General features: G+C 47.6%; 1 protein-coding gene across 1 annotated transcript in view; it reads left to right on the plus strand.

The window, feature by feature from the left end:
* Window positions 1-364: 364 nt before the first annotated feature.
* The window catches only part of Tmem132c (transmembrane protein 132C), a 323353-nt gene continuing 299331 nt past the window's right edge, over window positions 365-24386 (plus strand). The window contains exon 1 of the mRNA XM_006970660.4: window positions 365-566. Coding sequence (XP_006970722.2) covers window positions 461-566 — 106 coding nt within the window. The 5' untranslated portion in view covers window positions 365-460. The remainder of the gene's footprint in view (window positions 567-24386) is intronic.

Genomic DNA, 24386 nt, shown 5'->3' on the forward strand with positions numbered 1-24386 from the left:
GACCGCGAGACCTCGCGGTGACCGTGGGAGGTGGCAAGACCCAGAGCGCAGGGGTCCAGCTCCATCCTGCGTGGCGGGCACCTGGGCAGAGCCGTCCTGCAGGACGTGGCTGCGCGGAGGCAGGAAGCTGAGAGGCGGGGGATCAGCGGCGGGAGGAGAGGATTCCAAGTCCCCGAGTCGTCTGGTCCCCTCCCTGGGTCCCCAGGCCAGCGCGCCCCGGGGCCTCCTGGCAGCTCGAGCATCCTCGTTCCATCCGGCCGCGGGCGGGGCCGGAGGTGGGCGGATCCGGAGGGTGTAGTGGGCGGGCCCGAAGTGGGCGGGCCCGGGGGCGGGATCCGCAGGACCGCGGCTGCAGCCGGAGAAAAGTTGTCCTGACCAGCGCAAGAGCAGCCGCGGGAGCCGGAGCGCTGCCGGGGGCGGCCCCGGGCATGGGGCAACCGGCGCGGGGCCCGGGCTGGCGATGGGTAGCGTGACAACGGCCACGATGCGCTCCGAGGGCGCGGCCCCGGGGTGGGCGGCGCGGTACAGGGCGCTGAGCCTGGTGCTGGCCGCACTGCTGGGCCAAGGTAAGGCGGGCGCTGGCGGAGATCGCGGGGTCCCTCGGGGGCTGCGGGGGACCGGGGCGCAGGTGGCGAGGGTAGCGCGGGTGGCGAGGTCTCCGGGTTCTACCGAGAGCCTCCAGTTCTCGAGACAGCGCGCCCCGGTCGCAGCTGCAAGCAATTGAGCTCGGCTCGGGATCCGCCGCGGCAGCCCACCCCGAAGCCCTGCCGTCTCTCTCCGGGAGAGCGGGGGGCGTGGCTGCCGGACTCTGGGTCTGGGCTGCACCCTGAGTTCTATATGGAGCTGGGCACCCCAGACTCGGTGCAGCGGCGGGACGCGGGGAGGACCCCAGTTTCCCGCGGCCCCTTCCCCAGCTTTGAGAAAACCGGACTTTCCGCCCCACATTAGACCACCGAGCGGTGGCGTTGGGAGCATCAGGCTGCTCTGGTTTCCAGCGAGTCCGCTGACAGGCTCCCACTTAGGTTCTTTGCCCGGGGCCGTGGGAACCTGGACTCTGCAGGTTTCTGGAGACTTGTGCAAACGGGCTGACGCAGGCTGGCCAGAGTTCTCGCTGCTGCTATCGTCGCTAAGTCGGATTATTACCCTTCTGTGGGTCCGGCTGTCGGCGGGCCGGGTTGAAGAACCAGGGCCGCTGGCTTCAGGCGCTCAGAGTCCCGGAGCCCCGGGGTGCGGTCGTGGCGTCCTGGCGAGGTTCTTGCGTGCCGTGGGTTAAGCGCAGAGGTTCCACCGTGTCCTGAGCCCTCCCGCAGCGAGGCGGGTTCGAGCTCAGCCATTGACACGGACGAGAGGCTGAGGTTCCTCTCTAATCCGCCCCGCGCGGATGTCAAGACCTCTCTCCAGCCCCGTGCTCCAGGGCTATGTTGGAAATGTATCCGGGGAGACAAGTTGTCAATTGGTGTTAAAAAGTAGAATTTGCTTTACAAAAGTCCTTACTGCGCCACGTGAAACCGGGGAATGCCCCTTGCTCCAGGAGCATTCCCCAGACACGCCTGCCACTTGCTTCCAATGGGTCCTGTTTCCTCGGAGCCCCGGGTAAACTCGGGCTTTTCCCCTTTATTTCAAAGGGCAGAAATTCAGGAGCCTTTACCTGTATTCTGCTATCAACCCAGAAGCTGCTCTCAGCACACACCTCCCCGTGGATTCTGATCACCAAATAGCGTACTGGGCATTTAGAAAGGAAAAGAGAGAAAGAGACCCAGATTTTCACTTCTGATCAAGCAGCGGCTGTTATTGCAGTGGCCGGTGTAGACCTTGGGTTGGCGATTGAAGGCGCTGGGGTGGGGCTGGCATGGTGGAGATTGCGGGGCTGGGAAAACCCATGTGATGCAAAGCGCTCCCCCACCCCCGCCGCCTCGCAACTCCTCCCCCCGCCCCCCGCACCTGGATTTGCTAGGTTTCACCGGGTGGGGCTCCTAAGGTTGGTTCCGGAAGCCTCGTCTGCCAAATGTGTTTTCACTTTGCAGCGTTGATGAGAAGCTTGCAGCTCATTCCAGTGCTCCCCTAAACCAGCCTGATGTTTACTCTGTGAGATATTGCATGCGTGTGCAAGCGGGTGTGTGTTCGCACCTGTATGCAGAGGCAGGCAATCAACCCTCAGTGTCTTCTGCGGTCAGTCTCCTCCTTGGCTTTTGAGACAGGGCCTCTCACCTTGAGCGGAGCGCTTTCATGAGACTAAGCCTGCCTTCTAGCCCTGACCTGTCCATCACTGCCTTCTCAGCGCTGGGATTCCAGCCCGCTCAGTCTGCCCTGCTTTTCTGTTGTTTTCTGGGTCTGGGATTCAGGTCCTCTTGGATGCACGTGCATGCGTCTGCCACTGAGCTGTCTCCTGGCTCCTCCACACGATGTTTTACAGAAACAAACACCTTCTCATCCTTGTTTCCTTGTTTAAATTCCCACTGTTTAAAAAAATAAAAAAAGCATGCCAGCAGGACTTTGTATAAGGGTCCCTGAGGGGTTTGTGGAATCCTGGAAGACTGTCCAGTCATTTGCACCAACCGAAGTGTGCGTTTTTTGACTGTTCGTGTGTGGTTTTGACTGTTGATGCCGAAGCTTCGCCACTCACCAGGGTTTGCAGAAAACACAGTTGTTGTCAGGAGTTTTCCATAAATAGGACAGAGCGTTGAAACAGAGGAACCGCTCCCTCCCTGAGATTCAGACCCAGCTTGAGCTGAAACATAGGCTACACCTGTGAGACCTTCAATGGCAGGTGGACCGGGCTGAGGCCCTCATGAGGGTTGTGATGGCTTCCACTCAGGTGTGGGGCCCCAGGGAAGAGGGGATAGAGCCCTGGCCAGCTAACTCACTGGAACCTGTTTGAAGGTCCACAGTTACTTCAATGTGCACATGCCCAGGTGGACAGAGGCCTCGGTGGAGGTGTGGGCTGCAAGCTGTGCACGTGGACCTGCCATCCCGTCGACGATGGTGCATGACGCACAGGAAGGAGCCTTCAAAGAGAGGAGGCTTTAGAGCCCAGAAGTAGCTTCAAGATCAGTGCTGTCCACTGAAGGGATGCAATAAAGATGAATAAATAGTTCTTTGGCATCTCAGCACCCTGTGGCTTAGGGAGACCTCAGGGTGAGGTTTCTTCTCCCCTGCCCACAGCGATGCTGTCAGAGGGGACCAGGAGCTCCGCCCACATGCACATCCACCCTCTCCCATCCATCACTCAGCATCCCCACCCGGTCAGCTTTCCAGAGGTCCCTGGAAACCCAACTGATAGACCGTCAGACTTTGCCTTGCCTCCTTTCTCCCTTCTAACCTGACTCTCAGCAAATATGGATTGTCCACAGGATGCTTGCAAAGACTGGGCAGGTTGCCCACTTTTTTTTTTTTTTTTTTTAATGGAAGAAGTCACATACTTGTATTTTAATCAAATGAAAATACATTTTTAGTCTTAAAAAATGGGAGAAGTCATGTGAAATCACCCAGGTTTCTGAAGTGTCTGTGTCAGGCTCCTAAGCCACACTGCACAACTGTGTACAGATTTTATGAGTAGATTGTAAAAAAAAAATCATACTTTTATTTGCTATGACTTGTATATATATTTTTAAATTTTTTATTGTTGTGTATTAGTGTTTGCTGTCTATAAATCTGTGTACACCATGTGTGCAGTACCCATGGAGGCCAGAAAAAAAAATGTTGGATCCCCTAGGACTGGAGTTACAAATGATTGTGAGTCACCATGCGGGTGTTGGGACTTGAACCCAGATCAATTGAAAGAATAACCAGTGCTCTTAACCACTGAGCCATCCCACAAGGACCCAGTTTATCTTCTTTGTTCAAAGGGTGTTTATTGAGGAAAAGTGCATACAATGAAACTTTGCCCCTTTTTTTTTTTTTTTTTTTTTTGGTTTTTCGAGACAGGGTTTCTCTGTGTAGCTTTGCGCCTTTCCTGGAGCTCACTTGGTAGCCCAGGCTGGCCTCGAACTCACAGAGATCCGCCTGGCTCTGCCTCCCGAGTGCTGGGATTAAAGGCGTGCGCCACCACCGCCCGGCGAAACTTTGCCCCTTTAACATATATAGTTCTAAGTTTTGACAAACACAGACAAATGTACCAAATTTTGGATGTCCTTCAGAAACTCTATGTCGTCTCCTTCCTTCATTCATAGTTCCTGACACTCTGTTCTGGGTCTCTGGACTTTTCCTGTTTTAATAACATTCCCGCGATGGGCTCACATCGTGCGTGGCTTTCAGTTATCATAATGCGCTCCGTGGTCACCTTTGCCCCAGTGGTGGGCATTCCTTTTGAATGCTGGGTAATATTCCCTTTAAGTGGCTGCAACAGTTTTCTTGTTTCTCAAATGAAGGCCATTTGAAGGACTCCAGGTTTTAGCAGTTATGCAAAAGTTGTGAATATTCACAAACAGGCTTTTGAGTGGCATGCATTTGTTCCTCCTGGATAAGTATCGAGGCCTTGGAGTGTTGCTGAGTGATTTGATAGCTTCGGCATTTTGTTTTCCCTCAGCTGGGTCATTTTACATCATCTGTGATACTTAGTATTATTGCTGTTTGCTTTGTCCACCAAACCCAGTAGCCAAGTAGTTCATATTTCTTTGGTATTTTAAGACTATTTTCTCTTGGCGTGTGCATGTATATGTGTGGGTGCACACATGTGGAGGTCACAGGGCAACTCAGATGAGTTGGTTCTCTCCTCTCCACCGTGTGGATCCCAGAGGCGGAACTCACATTGTGAGGCTTGGCTGCATGCTCCCTTACCTGCTGAGCCGTCTCACTGGCCCTTCTTTAGGATTTTGGTTATTTATTTTTACTTTTAATGTTTTATTTACTTCTTTGGGGCTTTGTTTATCCTCAGTCTTCTGATAGATAAGGTGGAATGTCCTTGGACTGCATGGCCATCCGGACATCTCCCTTGGTGAAATGACCTTTTGAAATACTGCATACCCACTTTAAAAAATTGGTTGTTTACTGATGACTTTTCAGGCAATTTCTGTGTTCTGGACATGAGTCCTCATTGGACAGTGTCTGAAAGATGTTTCTGTCCAGTTCTCTTAGGAAAATCGGATTTTAAATTTTAAGGAAATTTTCTCTTAATTGTGCTTTTGGTGCCAAATCTACAAAATCATCCCCTAAGCCAAAGTCACAAGAATCTCTAGACACTGAGACCAGTAAGTGCATGTGAGTCCAATCTCCTCAGAGGCCAGAAGAGGCCATTTGTAGTTACAGAAGGTTGTGAACTGCCATGTGGGTGCTGGGAACCAAATCCAGGTCTTTTGAAAGAACAGCCTATACTCTTAACCACTGAGTCATCTCTCTGGCCCCAAATCATAGTCTTTTATATTTATTTTTGATGGTTTTCAAAAAACATAGAGTTGGATTTCCTTTGTTTACCCAGTCTTCTAATCTATGTCTTTTGATCATAATGTTTATACCCTTTATATGTAATGTAATTATCGGCATGTTTACATGTGCACATGTTTTCCCTTCATGTTCCTTCTGCTCCTTATTCTCCCCATGTCTCTTTAGGTTTTAGGGTTAAGCATTTTCTGTGGTTCTATTTTATCCCCTTTATGGGCTCATATGCGCTTCCTATTCAGTTTTACCCATTGCCTTAAGGTTTACAAAGTGTATCTTTAATTCATCAAAGCGGATATTCAAGCTGCATTATGCTGCTCCATAGGCTTTATACTAATCTTAAAAGAGTATATTTCCAGTATGGTTTGTTTTTTTTCCCTTCTACACAAAATCATTTTTTGAAGTGCATGCACTCTTATGTGTTAGGTGTCGCTAAGAGAATTGTTGATTAAGGACTGTTGCTGTATCATTTCTAGGAGAGTGAAGAATCTCGTTTCGTCGGCTCACGCTTGCTTCGGAGTGGGCACTTTGGGCTTGCTGATGCCGCTGTCCCCACAGGTCTTTAGTCTCCTACCTTCACTCGCTTCTCTTGTTTAAGCACCCTGGGGATTTAGAAGTTGCTGCCTCTAGGAGACAAGGAAGGTCAATACCAGCGACTGAGTTAGCAAAATTTCCAAGAGAATGGGTTACGCTACCCTTCAGAGACCGACATCCCATCTTTTGCAATGTACACACATCCTTTTCCCATGACAGTTGTTAGCAATACAATAGGACTCTGAAAGGGTTGGAATCCCGAAGCCACCAAGGATCTGATATCTTTTCTACATAAAATGCACATCCTTTGATCCGTGTGGAGAAGCGTCACTTACAGGCTAATTGGGGTCAGACTCAGTGGCCCTGAAAGGGCAGCTTCGTACTGAGCCTCAGTTCTGCCCATTCCTGGAGCAACTGCTCAGAGGACCCAGGCTGTTCGCAGCAGAGGCATCTGAGGCTTTGGAGAAGAAACGAGTTAGGGGTTCACAAGCTAAAGACCCCACAAAAAATCTGGAGGCCTGGGTCTCTTGGCATAGTATGCAGCTTGCTGTAGGGTCCCTGTGGCTGTCATTTATGTCTGCTTCTCACAGGGTACCACTGCTTAGATGCAGTGGGAGTTTTGGTCATTTTAGGTAATTTTTGTCTCTGGCTCAGGTTATAGATTGTGCGGATGAAGACCCTCAGACTTGGACTGAACTTGAGAGTCGTGTGTGTGTGTGTGTGTGTGTGTGTGTGTGTGTGTGTGTGTGTGTGTTGCGGGGGGTGGGGGGTGATCATTTTTGGTTTTTAGCATCTCCCCAGGCGGAGGATGAGTAAAATCTCCAGTAATTCCATAGTGTAGATGTGCAGTGACTAGACCAGTCAGATAGATACACCTCTGTCTAGAGCCAGATGAGACAGACCAACCAACAGGACCACCATGCCAGATTTGATGGGAGTATCTCTCCCAGAGGGAAACCACAGAGCCATTTGTTACCAGAAGTGGGTGGGTGGATGCTGTAAGCAAAATCCATAGACATCGTTCTTCCCAGTGCAGAGACCTCATGGGAATGGCTGTTACAGTCAGCACAGTTCTGAGCCTCAAATTTTATCCTATGAAGCAAGGATCAGACTTACTTCCTGTGTCTTCAGGACAGAGGTGTGTGAGCCTGAGGCATGAAGCATCTGTCTCCTAGGGCTAGCATAATAAGACACCACTATAGCCTAAGGGAGAGAATCAGTTCTCTTCCAGACACTGAGTCCAAAGTCCTAGATCAAGGTACTAGCAGGGCCAGACCTTTTCCTGAGTCCCTAGGGAGGATGCTTTCTTGAGTCTTGCAGGTTCTGGTAGCTCCTTGGTTTATGGATGTATCATCCCCTTCTCAAGCTATCTTCTGGGTGGGTCCCTTCCCCTCTGTCTTTGTGTGTAGGATGGTGGTGGGGGTTGGGGGGGGCGGTCAGAGGGAGGCAACCTCAGGTGTCAATCCCAAGACATCATCTCACTGGCCTGGGACTCACCAAGTAGGACAGGCTGACTGGACAGTGAACCCCAGAGATTAACTTGTCTCTGCCTCCTCAGCACTGGAAAAGCAAGCATAAACTGCCCCATCTAGCTCTTCATACAAGTTTCAGAGATCAAACGCAGAGCCTCATGCAGCACTGTACTAACTGAGTCATCTCTTTAGTGCCCCCGCCCCCCGCCTGCTTTATAAGGATACTTGACATTGACTGCAAGGTCCACCCTCATTCCCAGCTTAATAACAATCCTCAACCTCATAGCATCTGCAGAGCCTTTTCCTAAGTAAGCGTATGTTCACAGGTCGGGAGGAGATGTGTCTTCTGAGGCCACCAAACCATCACACGTAGTTGGTAAAGTTCAGAGCACTTGCTGCTATAATTCGTGATGTTAACACCATCAGAAAGAGAATCATGCGAGACAGTCTCGTCACAGCAAGATGTTTTCAGCAAGGCCCGAGAATGATATTGAAGCAAACAGAACAGTGAACTTGATGATTTCAGAAGGAAAGGGAAAGACAAGTTCAGGGAGAGGTGACCATATGTCGCTTCTGTTGTCCTTAAGAGCATCAGCCATCACCTACATGGCTTCCCTTCTTAATCACTACCTTCCCCCTGAGTTTCTAGAGCCGTCAAACCTAGAGCCGCCCCCAGACTATTCCCCTTAATTAATTTCCTCACTCATTCTGCAATCGACTCTTTCTGTTTGTTTTGCTGAACCAGTCCCGTCTCCCGCCGGCCCCCGCCCCCCAGCCTCTAATTATGATTTCTGCATTCCTTTGTGTCTCCTTACCTTGTCAGTGGACTCCTGGCTGTGACAATGTTGATGTAGTGTCACCTGCTTTAGCGTGTGGTGACCCATTAGGGACTCGGTGAGGCAATAAGATAGATCCCTTATATCCCGTTGTCCACATACACACCGTGCACACAGGCTACTAATTTCTGCTCTATTGGATTACAGCTTAGCAATGATTTTTAGAAAAAGCAGCAACAAAATGAACAAGAAATCTTGCACCATGAAAATAAAAAAAGACACACGCTTAACAGTATCAGCCTTGGAAACACTGTTTCATCATTTTTTCCCCCATGGGAAGCAATGACCTTGTGTTTAACCACTGAGATGATTTCCCTGCACCTGCCTGGTGGTGACCTGTCGATGCATGCTGAGCTGTTCGGTTTTCACTTAGGCATCTTCCTTTGAAAACGCTAAATATCCCAGCTTCTCGTCTGCCGCAGCGTGTTAGTGCTGGTAACTGAAGGATCCTTGTGGGCTTCAGGCCCGGTAGGATCCAGGAATCGGGCAGTGTTGCAGGATACTCTTTGTCTCCTCTGAGTGGCTTTGTCTTTGTGGGGCAGTTGCCTCTGTCACTTGAAGCTCTCCCGAGACACCGATGACCCTTCTGTAGAGCACACCCAGCCCAAAGATGTTGACTTCCTAAGTGACTGTGGGAATTTCAGGAGCAAGTCACTTGACAATAGTTACCTACACTTGAGCCTTTCTCAGTGTGGTGGAGGGAATGGGAGGGGTTTTTTTTTGGGGGGGGGTGCGTTTCGAGACAGGGTTTCTCTGTGTAGCTTTGGTGCCTGTCCTGGATCTTGCTCTGTAGACCAGGCTGGCCTGGAACTCACAGAGATCATCCTGACTCTGCCTCCTGAGTCCTGGGATTAAAGGCGTGCGCCACCACTGCCCAGCAGGAATGGAAGTTTCTGATTGGCCAGATCTGTCTCTAGCTCTTGAGGCACAAGCTTAGCTCCATTCTAATCCCTAGGACAGAGATTATGGAAGGAATAAAGATGCAGAGATTTGAGGCTGGAGAGATGGCTCAGGGGTCAAGAGCACACGCACACATTCTATTCAGGCAAAACATTCCTACACATAAAAGACCTGTTTTCTTTTACGAAGCATGCTGTCGGATGAAGGGGGCTAGATGATCCATGATGAAGCCAAGTGTCTCAAAACCAGCAAAGAACAAAAGGCAAATGGTACTGCCAAGGCAGAGACGCTCCTTCCGGGGGTGCAGATTCAGCTGGATTCTCATGCTTGTGCATAAGCCACCGCTTCCCAGGTGTCTCCAGGGGCTTTGGGAAGGCTCAGCCAGAAAAGCGCTTGCCCCATGAGCCTGAGGACTGAAGACCAATTCCCAGAACCCACATAGAAAACTATGTGTACCGGTCCTCGCTTGTAATCCCAGTGCCAGGGAGGCAGAGATGGAAGGCTCCTTGAGCTTCACTGGCCAGCCAGCCTGGCCAAATCACTGAGTTCCAGGCCAGGAAGAGACCCTGTCTCAAAAAGAAAATATGTCTAATAGCTGAGAGGAATAACATTCAAGATTGACCTCTGGCCTCTTCATGTAGGCAGGTACACATGTGGCCAACCACATGCAGTTACATACCCACATGTATACACACACACACACACACACATTTTCCCCACCACCCAGCACATCTCCCACTCAGAGTGTTCTGTGTGCTTTGGAAATCATTCATTCATTCACTCACCCATCTGGCATGGCTCCAGCTCTGGCTGTGAACCAGACGCTCCGTCGCTGACCCCCTCCCCGCAGAATGGAAGGATCCCTCTCTCCCAACTCCCCCTCTCCCACCCAGGACTACAAAGGACTCTGGGTGGGAGTCCTAAAGCGTTGGCTACATACAGCAGCCCCCAAGGCCCCTCTCCGCCATCCTCACCGAGCAGAGACATATAGCCCGGGAGAAGTCTCCATCTGGGGTGATTTGTTCTGCCCTGGGTTTGTGTCGCATCTCCGGTTTTCTAAGTAGCAGTGTGTTCTCTTCCTTTAGCTTATGTAAATGTTTTGGGTCAGTACACAGCCCCGGGTTCCCATTTCATTAATGAATTGACTCACAGCAGACTTTTCTCATTTCTCTTCAAATCCAAACATTTTCATCTTGTGTACACAAATTCTGTTAACAAAGTACCCTTTCCTAGCTGGAATCCACCTCTTCCTTCTGATGCTCAGTTGACCCCCATGGCTATGGCTCTGCCCTTGAACATTGGGTCTGTGAGGAGAAACATTTAGTGGCTTTGCCTAAGAGGTCTCTGTCTAGCTTTAGAGGCAGTCCACACACACACACACACACACACACACACACACACACACACACACACACACACACTCACTCCTGAGGTCTTCAGTTCTGCAATGGCTAATTTTATGTGTCAATGTGGCTGGGCCACAGAGTCCAGACATTATGCTAGGTTTTATTTATTACATTTTTATTTTAAAGTTTGAGTTTAGTGCCTACTTGGGTAGATCTTTGGTGCACATGAGGATTTTTTGGACATGGATGGGCCCTATCCAGGGAGATGAAGTTCTCCTTATACCAACAGAATGGCCTCCCCCCACAAAGGCAAAGCTGGGATTTTGGACTACAGTTTTGGACCCTCCCTGCAGCTGGCTGGCAGCTATTAGTCCCAGCTGCTTCTGGCTTCATGTGAGTCGGTTGCTCAAGACAAGTCTCCCTGTCTACACACATTGATTCTGATCCTGGGGCCTAGGCCAAGACAGGGTCCTCAGGGACTGGGTTCTAGGCAAGGAAGAGTTGGTTTTCTCTCTTGGGTATTTCATTCTTCTGTTCTCCAGTAGCATCATCACTGGGTTTGGGGATGTTGCTTTCTTCCTAAATGGCAACCAGCCAACAGGAACAGTCCTTTCTTCTCAAATCCTACCACCTTCAGACAATACCAGCTGCCTCTGAGATTGGAGACCTCCCATCCGCTCAATTCACATAGTCACATCATTGTGCCCTTTGCCACAGCCTTGTGGAGGCTCCTATCATATTCACAGCCAAAGCTGCGGTGAACTACAAGGCACTCCAAATACACATTGTTTTAATTAAAAAACTAACACAGTTTCTTACAAAGCTATAACAGACCATTGAACTCAGGGAGTTCTCTCATCACCATGATACCCTATCTGGTCCTCAGACCTAAACTGTTGCTTCCTGTGGTCTCAGTACTGTCCCTTGTAACAAGCAGTCAAGCTCAGAACTTCATGTGCTTTTTAGTTGTCCCAGCCCCTTTGTATATGTTCATTTATTTTTTTTAATATGTGTATAGTGTGTAAATCTGCACGTGTAGATATGCACCTGAGTCCAGTGCCCACAGAAGCCAGAAGAGGGCATTGGGTCCCCCAGAGCTGGAGTTACAGATGGTATGAGCTGCCGTATGTGTGTGCTGGGAATTGAACTCAGGTCCTCTGGAAGAGCATATAGTGCTTTTAACCACTGAGCCATCTCTCTAACCTTGTCATGTTGGGTTTTTTTGTTTGTTTGTTTTACTTTTCTCAGTTTTTGAGTTTCATGACCTTGATGCTGTTGAAGGTGCAGGCTAATCTTTTCATGACTGTAGTCGTTAATTGGCATTGTCAACTTGGCTGAATTTGGAGTTACCTAGAAACATATGTCTGTGAGGGCGTCTTCATGGAGGTTTACCTGAAGTGGAAAGACTTGCCCACTCTGGGTAGTACCATCCCATATGCTGGGGTCTTGGATGGTGTCAAAAGGAGAAAGTGAGTTGAGCACTTTCGATCACCTCTGTCTTTCCTGACTGTGGATACAATGTAACCAAGGACCTCATTCTCCTGCCTCCATTCCTTCCCCACCATGGGGCTGTCCATCAAACCATGACTAATGTCATTTATCAGGCTGCATAGGTAAGCACATCCCCTTAAAGAAATGCCTACTCTGGCTACTTGATCAAGGTGATCTCCTCCAGGCTCCCCTGCTGTGAGAACTTCTAAATCATTTTTTTTTTAATCAATACGTATTTTTGTGGCAAAGGTATATTGGAGAGTCCAAATATCCCAATTCTTGGTAGAATTTGAGAGTCTTGTTTTGAGTCTAGATTTCTCTTGTATCTATCTTTATTTTATTGCCATTCCTGTTTATTTTGATGCTTAAAATATCTTAAATTTGGCCACAGGGGCCATTTTTACAGTGAGGTTTGTGTCGTTTTGACAGGTCTTCATTATTCTTTAAGCTCCGTCCTACTTTCTGGTTATAAGATGTTCCAGGTTTATCTGTACCTCCTCTGCCTTGGCTCAGTTGCATTTATTGTTGAATGGTCTTTAGAAAACAAAATCTCATGTCCACATGTGCTCATTGCTGCTAAGTGCTCCAGCCCCGATCTGCAAAGAAGCCATGACACTGCTTTTAAGTCCTCAGAACAGCTGGTCCCCATCTCTGTCATTGCCTACTGCACTGAGTGGAAATGATGAGGCATTGTTAGTGTCCCCTGTTTGAGCATCACATGGTGTGACAGCCCTGAGATCCTCACACATATTGCAGTTCCCATCTGTCCTGATAGGACTTGTCAACTGGACACAACCTACAGTCATCCCAGAGGAAAGCCTCAATTAAAGAGTTGCCCAGATCAGATTTGCCTGTAGGCATGTCTCCTGTTTGCTAACTGATGAAGGAGAGTTCGGTCCACTGTAGGTAGCACCATTCCCTAGGCAGGTGGCCCTGGACTATATAAGAAAGCTAACTAAGGATGAACCTGTGAGCAAGCAATGTTCCTCCACAGTTTCTGCTTCAGGTTCCTGCTTGAGTTCCTCCTCTGATTTCCCTCCATGATAGACTTAGAACTTTAAGACAGATACGCCCTTTCCTCCCCTAAGTAGCTTTGAGTTATTGTTGTTTTTAATCACAGCAACTAAAAGGAAGCTAGAACATCATCCAGTCTACATGCCTGGAGCTGGAACCAAAAGAAGAAATGGGTCGACATCAGAAAAGGAGAGAGGGATGGGGAGCACATTGGACAGGACCACAGCATACTTGACAGACATGGTTGAGGCTGAGTGACAGTGGAGGAGACAGAATAAAGAAGGGCAATGTCATTGCCGCCAAACAGTGCTGACTTCTGGGTAGCCCAGCAACCTCCCCGGTTCTGTCACGGAGAGATAATCCGTGAGGAGGATTTCTCTTTCTTTAGAATGTTTGACTCTGTATTTCTCAACCTCACCAGACTGACCTGCTGACATGGGGGAAGGGTGGGTGCATTGGGCAGGAGTTCTTGGCTGCAGCGTGCCCTCTCCAAATAATGCCAACCCCAAGTGGTCCCCAACGTTGCTACAGGTACCCTGGGCACACATATTCCTGTTGTCTTCAGCACTGCCCAGGGTGCATAGCGAAATTCCTGAATCAAAATCATCTTAGATTTTTTTTTCTCAAAGAAATTGCAAAAATATTAAAAAGAATCTCATAGATGCTTTGCAACTCTCTCTCCAGATTCATTTCTGTACACCATCCCTGCCTCTCTGGATACAGGTTTCTGTGTAATTTTCTGAACTACTTACAAATAAGTTGCCCCTAGGGGATCCCTTGAGAGTGTATTCTCTGAGACAGGAGCATTTCTTCCCTAAAATCACCATGATCAAAACTGCCCATGTCTCCCCTTAACAGCAATAGTTTTTCTGTTCCTGTCATTTACAGCAAATGTATTAACACTGGATTCAGCTCTGATTTCACACTGCATCTTGCCCATGGCTCACCTGTGTCTTTTTTTTTTTTTTAAGATTTATTTATTTATTATGTACACAGAAGAGGGTACCAGATCTCATTACAGATGGTTGTGAGCCATCATGTGGGTGCTGGGAATTGAACTCAGGACTTCTGGAAGAGCAGTCAGTGCTCTTAACCTGTGAGCCATCTCTCCAGTCCTCACCTGTGTCTTTTTAACAGATGTGGTTCCCAGGCTTGGCTTTGTCCTAACTCTGATGGGCTCGGATAGTGAAGGCCAGTATTCGGGAAGAATGTCCCACATTTGACCCAAATCCATTTGAAAATGGACCCCATGTTCCTTTCATATTGACCTGACCTCTGACCATCGAACATTAAACTCTGGATTTGGGAGGGTACTTGTCCAGCGTCATCTCCATGTCCATAGTGACCCTGCAGGACCTGCTCACAGGACACTGGAAGAAACCTCTCTTCTCCTCTCTTCCTCAGAGTTTCTGGGAATCGAGCCCCAGGAGTAGTTGGTGTCTTATCTTTATCATTATCACTCTCTTTCTCCTTATCATTCAGGTGCTGAAACGGGTCTCACTATGTAGCCCTGGCTGACTGCACCTCTCTATGTAGACCAGGGTGGCCTTGAACTCACTAAGATCCACCTGCCTCTGAGAGTTGCGATTAAAGTCATGTGCCACCATATCTGGCTCCAGGTAGGAATGTTAACAGGACTTTCTGACCAAGGAGCCCTGACAGGAGACGCTGCATAATGGCCAGGTGACCATTCTTATGTATTGGTGGATAAGTCCCTACCTTGGTCTATAAAGTCTCGTATGCCCCCAGCTTAGAGATGAGACTGGAGAGAAAAATCTTCTTGCTGCCCCTTCACATAACTGCATCTCTCTGGTTTCTGCTATTCAGGAGAAAATGCACAGCCAGTGTTTGTGTGCATATATGTGTGTGAATGCACTCACACACATACATGGATACTCACCTACACTCGTGGGTGCATGTGTGCGCATATACGAATGCGCGTGTGCATATACAAATGCACATGTGCATATACGAATGCACACACACACTCACGCGCACGCAAGCATGCATGCATGCATGCAGGCACCACCTGCACCAGCCATTAGCTCTTAGACACAAGAGAGCTGAAATGTAGGTGCTGAAATGAAAGTATAAGAATGAGTTTATTTCTTTCGTCCCCAGCTCCATAGCACAAGGTGCTGTAAGTACATCTGTCTGACTGAACAACGCCTTTGATGCCTCTATTTAGTTTAATGACGGCTTCTGAGTTTTTCTCCAGAAACATAGGGGCTTAGTTTTAAAAGATCAACTGAAAACACACACACACACACACACACACACACACACACGGGAGGGAGGGGTGGCATTTTGGAGAAGAGAAAGCAAGTACAAGATGCTATGTTTAAAGATCCCACCTTCAAAGGCAACAAATTACCTGGAATTCTGATCCTGTTTTCTAATTCTCAGTCGCCCTCTAGGGCCCTTAGCGATTTTTGCTGCCTTACTGTCTCTGGCTTCACACTGTTTTTCTCTGTTTTAAATCTTCTCATCAGAGTTCAGCCCCAAGCAGTCATTTCCATAGAAGTCACTGTTTTACATACTAATTGCATTTCTGCAAAAAAAAAAAAAAAAAAAAAAAAAAAAAAAAAAAAAAAAAAAAACAAAAAACAAAAAACTGAGATAAATACATCGGTGATAACATGTTTAAAGGTCCTTCTGTGTTTCCTCCCACATTTTCTGCAATGGCACACTTGGGCCAACACTGGCCTGGGGCCCAGGTGCAGATGGAGCAGGCAGATCTTGTGTCAGCTGCTTCCTCCCCACGATCGGACCTCCAGATTGCATCCTCTGTCAGAACTTTGAGGGAGGACTTTCAGCAAAGATGGTATTCTAATTTCGTTTCTGTTTGCTGTGATAAAAGACTCCCCAAAAGCAAACTTCGGGAAGGAAAGGGGTTATTTCCTTACAATCCCAGAGCATGTCAGTGCAGGAACCCAAAGGCAGACACAGCATCACCTTCAAACAGGGAACTCAGTTGGCCATGGAAATGCAGCAGGATGCAGGGGATGTGGAGGATGCGGCTTGCTGGCTTACTCACGAGGCGTGCACTCAGCTAGTTTTCTTATGTGGCACAGGACCACCAGCCTAGGGAATGGCATCGCCCACAATGGGCTGGACCTCCTACATCAGTTAACAAGACAATTTCCCACAGACTTTCCCATAGTCCAGTCTGACCCAAGCAGTTCCTTAGTTGAGGTGTCTTTAGGCTGTGTCAAGTTGACAGGTAAAGCTGATCACAACAGATGCAAAAAGAGTTTTCTGAAGTTGCTGAAAGTCTGGCAGGGGTAGGGGGGTGGGATGTAGATTAGTGGCAGAAGACTTGATTGGCATATGCAACATCCTGGGTTCAGTCACCATGGTCTCCACCACCACCTTTACACACACACACACACACACACACACACACACACACACGGGGGTGGTGGCGGTTAATGATAAATTATCATGCCAGGAAGTCAACCATCAAGGTGGTACTCACTTAGTCAGGCATTAACTAAAGACATTTAAGCTTTAGTCAGCCAACATTTAATTCAGCATTTCCTGACTTTGATCATCTAGACCCTTTTCAAATAAGTCTGAAAACCCAGAGACTTTTCTCTGCTTCCTCTCCCAGAGACTGACACACCATTGCTTCAGGACCATGTGCTACCTTCTATAAACTACAAGAACAACAAATAACATGAACTCTGTTTTTCTGGGCTTTGTTTTATAGAGGACACAAGTAATTTCTCATTTCATATAAAATATTGACTACATGTTTTAATGTTCAATATACCCAAGGAGTCTGATATACACATGGCATGCCCTTGTAGCATGAATCTTAAAAGTTCTTATTAATAAAATCAAACCTGAGCCAGGTATTGGGGTGAACTGGAAGATAAGAGAACCAGAACAAGCTACCAAACCCCACCCCCCCACCCCCGGATCCCCAGCTAGTCTTGTTTCCTCAGACTGGAGGCCTCTGAGTCCTCATCCAGAATGGGTCTCAGCTAAACTGCTGCTAGAAGCCTAAAAGCTTAACCAGCCAAATGCTTCTAGTTTCTGGTCTTTACGCCTTATATATCTTTCCTTTCTACCATCACTCCCTGGGATTAAAGGCTCGCTTTCTGGGATTAAAGGTGTGAGTCACCATGCCTGGCTGTTTCCAATGTGGCCTTGAACTCACAGAGATCCAGAGGGATTTCTGTCTCTGGAATGCTAGGATTAAAGGTATGAGTGCCACCATTTTCTAGCCTTTGTATCTAGTGTCTGTTCTGTTTCTGACCCCAGATAAGTTTATTAGGGTGCACAATATTTTGGGGAACACAATACCACCACATGCCCTCATATTAAAAATTGAAGGCTGTGTGTCTAATTTCAAATACTAAACCTATCAATACCATTGATAAGTGTGCTGCCCTCCTGGTGAAGTAGAGTACTGCAGAGATGAGAGAGGGGTGGGGCAGCTTCATTAGGGGTGAGAGTCTTGGCTGGAAAGATGGCTCAGGGGTTAAGAGTACTTGCTGTTCCGTCCTGAGGACTTGGGTTTGAATCTCAGCACTCATATAAGGGGTTTTTACAAACACACATAACTCCATTTTCAAGGGACCCAGCATGCTCTTCTGGCCTCCACAGCACCCCCATCACACACACCACCACCACCCACACACCGCACTGGGGATTCTTGAGGGGCATTCTTTTTTTTTTTTTTTTTTCTTGGTTTTTCGAGACAGGGTTTCTCCGTGTAGCTTTGCGCCTTTCCTGGGACTCACTTGGTAGCCCAGGCTAGCCTCAAACTCACAGAGATCCACCTGGCTCTGCCTCCCGAGTGCTGGGATTAAAGGCGTGCGCCACCACCGCCCGGCTCGAGGGGCATTCTTACGTTCTAAGCCTGCTTCAAGATTTCAGGACTCTGAGAGCACAATCCTGGGACAGGTCTCTTGTGGTCACTCCACTGGTGGAAGACTTTGGAGACCAGCCCCTTTTTCTACGGTGCACACCATTTTATCCCTGTGATTTAGGGTTCTGTAGCTCCCCAGTATACGCCAGCAGTAGCTCAGCAACCTGAGACCCCAAACATCTTCATTCCTTGATAGATGCCCCTGTTTTGGGTGGGCCATGGCTGGAGATGAAGCTCATAGCTGCTCACAGTCACCACTGTAGAGAAGAGGATGCTAGCTGAGAAGCAGAAACAGATGAAGGAGACAACGACTCTAGAGAGAGCTGAGATTTTTCGCTTCCATTTTCCACAGGCTTGGTTGAGGATTATGTAGCTCAGCGACGTGCCCTCTACACATGGATGCTGGGTCCGGTCTATGGCTCTATCCCCTCCTCCTTCCTCCTAGCTCACAGGGAGCCCTACCTCCCAGGTTCCCTTGTCTTCCGGCATCTCCACCCGAGTCTGCTGAGGCTCTGAGGAGATAAAGACACAGGATATTACAGTGGCTACAGTGTCTTCATTTCCACCTCTGTTTTGCAGCTTGTACCACTGATGGTTGTGGCAGCGTCCTCTCTAGCTCCAGCTGCCCGAGGCGGCTCTTCTCCTCACATCTCATTTTCCTCTCCACAGTTGGCTCTGGCCCTCAGAACCCCCATCATCTCTGTCCCGCCTTCATGAGGGCTGGCAGTGCCTTCCCCCAACAATAGTTAACATCCATCATCTTGATCTTAACTCTTTCATCACTGTGTAGTTTATTTCCCCATATTCAAGATCCTCTATTGAAGTTACTGAAGCCTTTTTTTTTCCTGGCTAGAATCTGACAAAACAGCTCTTTTTCTTCCTCATGTGCTGTTTCAAGATTGTAGTCAGGACAATCCTGACTAACAGAGCTGCAAGGGAAAATACTTAGCAGAAGACCCTTGGACACAAAGCCTACGTCTTTATCAGATCCTAACATACACACTGGGGGAATGGGCCAGCCTCGCCACTCAGCACCTGTTTTCCAGCAATTTGCCAGTCCTTTCCTAAGTACCTCACAGCGACACAGATGTGGGAAGTGCGTTTTTCAGTATTTTATAAGTCTCATCATAGGACACTATGTTTCTTATAGGCCCGAATTTGGTCATCCCTCTCCTTATTGAAACCCTACTATAAAGAGTAATGCCAGGCACACAGTAGATACTCTATAAATGTCCATTATCGGTAATGTGAACCATGGGCCATGACAGAGTAAAACCAACTTTGTGGCTATTGCTGTTGAGTTTCTTGTGAGTCACTAGAATGAAATGGGAACTCTACACTAAATTCATTTTACCTGGGGCTGGAGAGATGGCTCAGTTGTTAAGAGCACTGACTGCTCTTGCTGAGAACCCAGGTTCAGTTCCCAGCACCCACATAGTGATTCACAAACATCCCTAACTCCAGCTCCAGGGGATCTGATACCCTCTTCTAACCTTTAAGGGCACTAGTCATTCATGTGGCATACATATATTTATGCAAGCAAAATACTTATACACATAAAATAAATAAATCTAAAAGAAGAAAAAAAAATCAATTTACCTGGTAGTTGGACAGGCTTTCTATGGGGATTTCTATGCCAGCTTTTCATACAATACCATTTTAAAATTTTATTATTTTTATGTATATGTGCATGTGTTTGTTTACATGAGTTTGATGTGCACCACATGTGTTCAGAAGCCACAAGAGGGCATGCGATCTCCTAGAACTGAAGTTACAGTTGTTCACTACCCTCTGGATGCTGGGAACTGAACCCAGGTTCTCTGCAAGAGCAGCCAATGCTTTTAACCACTGAAGCCATGCCTCAAGATTACAGCAATATCTTTGTTTTAATGAACCATCATTTTAGAAAGCCTGAAAGGTCACAGGCAAACCTTGTAGAAGCAGTAAGGATTTGTGTCCATTTCATGCCTTGACTCTTCCCTGCCCAGGGAGCACAGAAGGCATTTATAAAAATCTGAGTTGTATTAGTTTTCTCATCTTTTTAACAAAGCACCCAACAGCACTGATTTACAAAAGGAGAGTTCTACCTTGGCTTACGGTTTGAGGGATCACAGTTTGTGGGCAGGAGGAACTTGGTGCATGGTAAAGACAGCTTGTGACTGTCAGTTGTTCTGTGGACCAGGAAGCCTACTAAGTATAACAGCAAAAGCCCATTTCCTGTGACCTACCAATGCCCCCCAGGCACCAACACCTGTACCAGGTGCTGAGGCTGGAGCCCTCAAACATGCCTCTATGACATCATTTCAGATCCGAACTTTTTTTTTTTTTTTTTTTTGGTTTTTCAAGACAGGGTTTCTCTGTGTAGCTTTGCGCCTTTCCTGGAGCTCCCTTGGTAGCCCAGGCTAGCCTCGAACTCACAGAGATCCGCCTGCCTCTGCCTCCCGAGTGCTGGGATTAAAGGCGTGCACCACCACCGCCCGGCCCAGATCCGAACTTTAACAGAGTCCTAACACCTCTCCAGAGGGTTCCCCAGGGAGAGCCTATCTCCCAACCTCTCCAGACGAGTCAGATCTCAGAAGTGTCTGTCACATAGACACTGTCGTTCACTCACAAATTTAGCTAAGTGATTAATGAAGTCTGGTGATGGTTAGTAAAACTCACACAAGGTACACCAATTGTATTTCTTATGGTGAATACAAAATTAAATACCTCTCAGCCTTAATTTTGTTTTCTCCCTGAGTTTACATTGTCCATAGAGAAACCTAACGACATCTATTCATTTCTAGTGCAGGTGTCTTACACAATTGAAAAGAATACACGGGAACCTCTATATGGCTGTATATTTGCTATAAAACAGGACTTACCATTTCTTGTTCAGCAAGGATTTTATTTTTCTACATGATGAGGGTAGAAACATGAACCTTGGGAAGACATCTTTCTTGGGACTCCCAATCTCCATTTTGAAAAGTGGATCCTGTCTGGAAACTTCCAGGCATCCCACTATTGTTTTTGTTCCTCTGCCTCTTAAGGCTAGGGGTGATTCTTTAGGACAAAGGGGAAAAAAAACATTCTTGTCACAATACAACTCGCTCACAGCAAACCAGAGTGTGGCTCTCCTGCATCTTCTCTGTCACCTCCCTAGGTTTTATTGGATTAGCAATTCTCTCCAAAGCTCAGATCCTATTTAATTATTCATGGCGCTGTAATGTTTATGTGATCCGAGTAATTATTATAATTATGCATTGTGAATTTTCATAATTAATGACCTCACTTGGATTTCATTTGGCACGAAATATTTCCAAAAGGGATTCAGATGGGGGGGGGGGAATCTCCCTGGGAATCAGAATGAAGCAAACACGATGGCCTAGCTTGATTTTTCAAAAATTGGTGGGAGCCTTAGTCCTTCCTCTTGAGGAGTGGGGATGGGTGGTTCCCTGAGAAGCAGGGAGATGGGATCCATCGGTAGAGTGTGTTAGGGGCCCCTTATACCCAGCTCAGTATCTTCTGGGAGCCACCGGCACAAAGCTGCTCAGAGGTGGTCTGGTAGAATAAGCCAGGTAGACCAGTAGGACCACCATGAGGAAACAGATACTGGTCCCGTCTCATGATGATTTTGACTGAGTCTATGGCTTCAGAATTTCTTAAAACCACCAATGCAGCTACAACCCCCAGTGGTGTATGACAGCAAGATGACCCATCCACAGGCACAGTCCTCGGTTCTTTCCCTCCCCTAGTTCTGCAAAGTGTAACATACCAGTCATTGAGGCTGACGGTCCTCTGAGCATGGAAAGCAATCTTGTGTTTTATTTCTGATGCTTTCCTTGGTCCATTTTGTTGAGCTGCTATAACAAAAATACCAGGATCTTGGCAACTTCAAAACAGAGATTTATACCTCCCAGGCCTGGGGTTTGGAAATCTGAGATCAGGTACCAGCCTGGTCAGTGTTTACCAAAGATTTGCTTCCTGTGTCATAGATAGCACCTTCGGTCACATCCTTATAAGGTAGGTGACACAGACTAGCTCCCAGGAGCCCTGTAATAAGTACACAGGCTTCCTTTCCTGTTACTGGGATAAAATTTCCTGACAAAAGCCACTTAAGGGAGAAAGTTTATTTGGCTCCCGGTTCAAGGTTCAGGTTCCAGTCCATCATAGCAGGGAAGTCACCAGCGGCAAGAGCTTGATAGAAATGGTTGCCTTGCATCTGTAGTCACTGGAGAGATGGCTCAGAGGTTAAGAGCACTGGCTGTTCTTCCAGAGGTCCTGAGTTCAATTCCCAGCAACCACATGGTGGCTCACAACCATCTACAATGACATCTGGTGCCCTCTTCTGGCCCGCAGGCCGAACACTCACTGTATACATGATAAATAAATAAAATCTTAAAAAAAAAAAAAAAAAAAAAGCAGAGGGCAGTGAATGGATGCCTTCCCTATGAGTCCAGCATCCCCTACAATGGTTCCACCCACAGGGGCAGGCATGGCTTACCACTAATCAAAATAGTTTTCCATAGAAATGCCCACAGTCCAATGAGATATAGGCAGTTCATAAGTGACTCTCTTCCCAGGTGACTCTAGGTTGTGTCAAGGTGACAGTTATATTAACAACCATAGATACTCAATCCCATTCCCCAGGACTCCAGTCTGTCACTCAGTCACTTCCCCAAAACCCCAGCTCCTGACACCGATACCTTGCAGATTAGGTTAGGATTTCAATATGAGACAACAGACATTCGGATCATAGCAATGTCATGGTCATATTTTAAATATTTCATTTTAATGCCTTTCACTTCCCAATTACCATCAATCCGAGGAACCAATGTTTGATGTTTACCTTGCATCCCAAATCCCTTGTTTACCTCTTCACAAAGATCTGTTCCTCACTCCCTCACAGTGGGAGGCTGCTGAGGGAGTGAGGTTAATTGCCTGTGCTCCGCCCCCTCCCTCGTTACTGAAGAGGAGACCAAGGAAGAAGAAAAGAAATGGTGACTGGAACCTCTGACACCCAGGGCTCCTTTCCGATGGGTGTCATCTAAACCCTGACTTTATGTCTTGTGTCCTCGCCACCCTAGGCTAATCAAATGCCCAAGGAAGCAACCAGAATAAAATTAAAAAAAAAAAATGAAAGGGGAAAGAGCAAGATGAGGAGGAGGTAATAGGAGAAAGATGAGGAGGAAAGCCAGGAAACCCCACCTCCCCACACCTGTCTCCCTGTCTCCCTGGTCTATTTAGAATGTAAACCTTTCCTAGCCAATCATTAGAAAGCATGGTAGATTAGTCTTAAAATAGTTGGAACCACATCCTGGAGGTCCCTGGGTAGGGGTGGGGGACAGGTACAATCAGCACATTAAGAATTAATGATCTTTGAGCTTCATCTCTCTCTCTCTCCCCCTCTCCTCCTCTCCCTGTCCCCTCTCCTTCCCCCCTTCCCCTTCCTTTCATTCCCGTCCCCTCCTCCCTCTCCCACTCACTTTGTGTGTATTTGATGCTTATGTGTGTGCTGCACACATATATACATGTTTGCCAGTGTGTGTCAAACAGAGGTTGACTTCAGGTGTCTTCCCCCATCACCACACTGATGTATTTCCTGAGGCAGGATCTCTTGCTGAGCCTGGAGCTCAGAGACACGGCCAATCTGACTAGCCAGCTTGCCCTTAAGATTCCCCCAACTCCACCTGCCAAGTGTTAGGATGACAAGAAGATCACCAGACCTTCCCTACTTTTTATGGGGGTGCCAGTCACCTTAACCCTGGTACTCAACAGGTGTGCAGCAAGGGCTTTATCCAATGAGCTACCTCTCTAACCCAAGATTCATTTCTTGTCTGAGAAAAATAATTCTCAAACTCTCTAGGTTCACTATCATTTCCTTTTGTTAAGCATTCAAGAGAACTGAATAACATAAAGACCTACCTGGGTATCACTTTGAGAGCCCTGGATTTAAGCGAGCCTCCCTGGACTTAGATGAGTCTTCTAATGCACTCTGTGGTCTCAGGAAGGAATTAATCTTGTCTCTTCTGGATGCAGGAGGTGCAGGTGCATCTTTCTCTTTTTCTAATTGCAAGGGACATAGATTAGTTTTCTCCCTTTTTGATCTGATGGGATTCACTAGAGAGGTCTGTTTTTAGGGGTTGAACTGGCCAGCTTTTCACTTGGCCCTGCCTTGACATGAGTGGCAGCAAACAGAATAAGCAACTGCAGTGACGGGGATAATGTGATATCGACTGTCTGGCTCTGGCTAATTTTCTGTGGTTTGGACACCACGCAGACCCGGCTGGATGTGATGCTCCCCCCCCCCCCTCTATTCCAGGCCAGTGGCTGGAAATATTATAGGTTTGTAAACTCAGAAGGGCTTTCGTGTGCAACCAGATTTACTTAAAGTCCTAAATGGATTATTGGATTACCCCTCGGCCATGCCCCTGGGTGATTTGTGGCCTCAAACATAGTTTGGGGTCTATAATAAGCTTCCTGAATCTTCAGAATAGTGGGTGGTTTGCCTTCATGAAGGTCCAGTCTTTCCACCATTGAGTTCTTCTACTTTGCTGGCTTG

Source organism: Peromyscus maniculatus, chromosome 23, assembly GCF_049852395.1.
Source record: "Peromyscus maniculatus bairdii isolate BWxNUB_F1_BW_parent chromosome 23, HU_Pman_BW_mat_3.1, whole genome shotgun sequence".
Classification (NCBI taxonomy): Eukaryota; Metazoa; Chordata; class Mammalia; order Rodentia; family Cricetidae; genus Peromyscus; species Peromyscus maniculatus.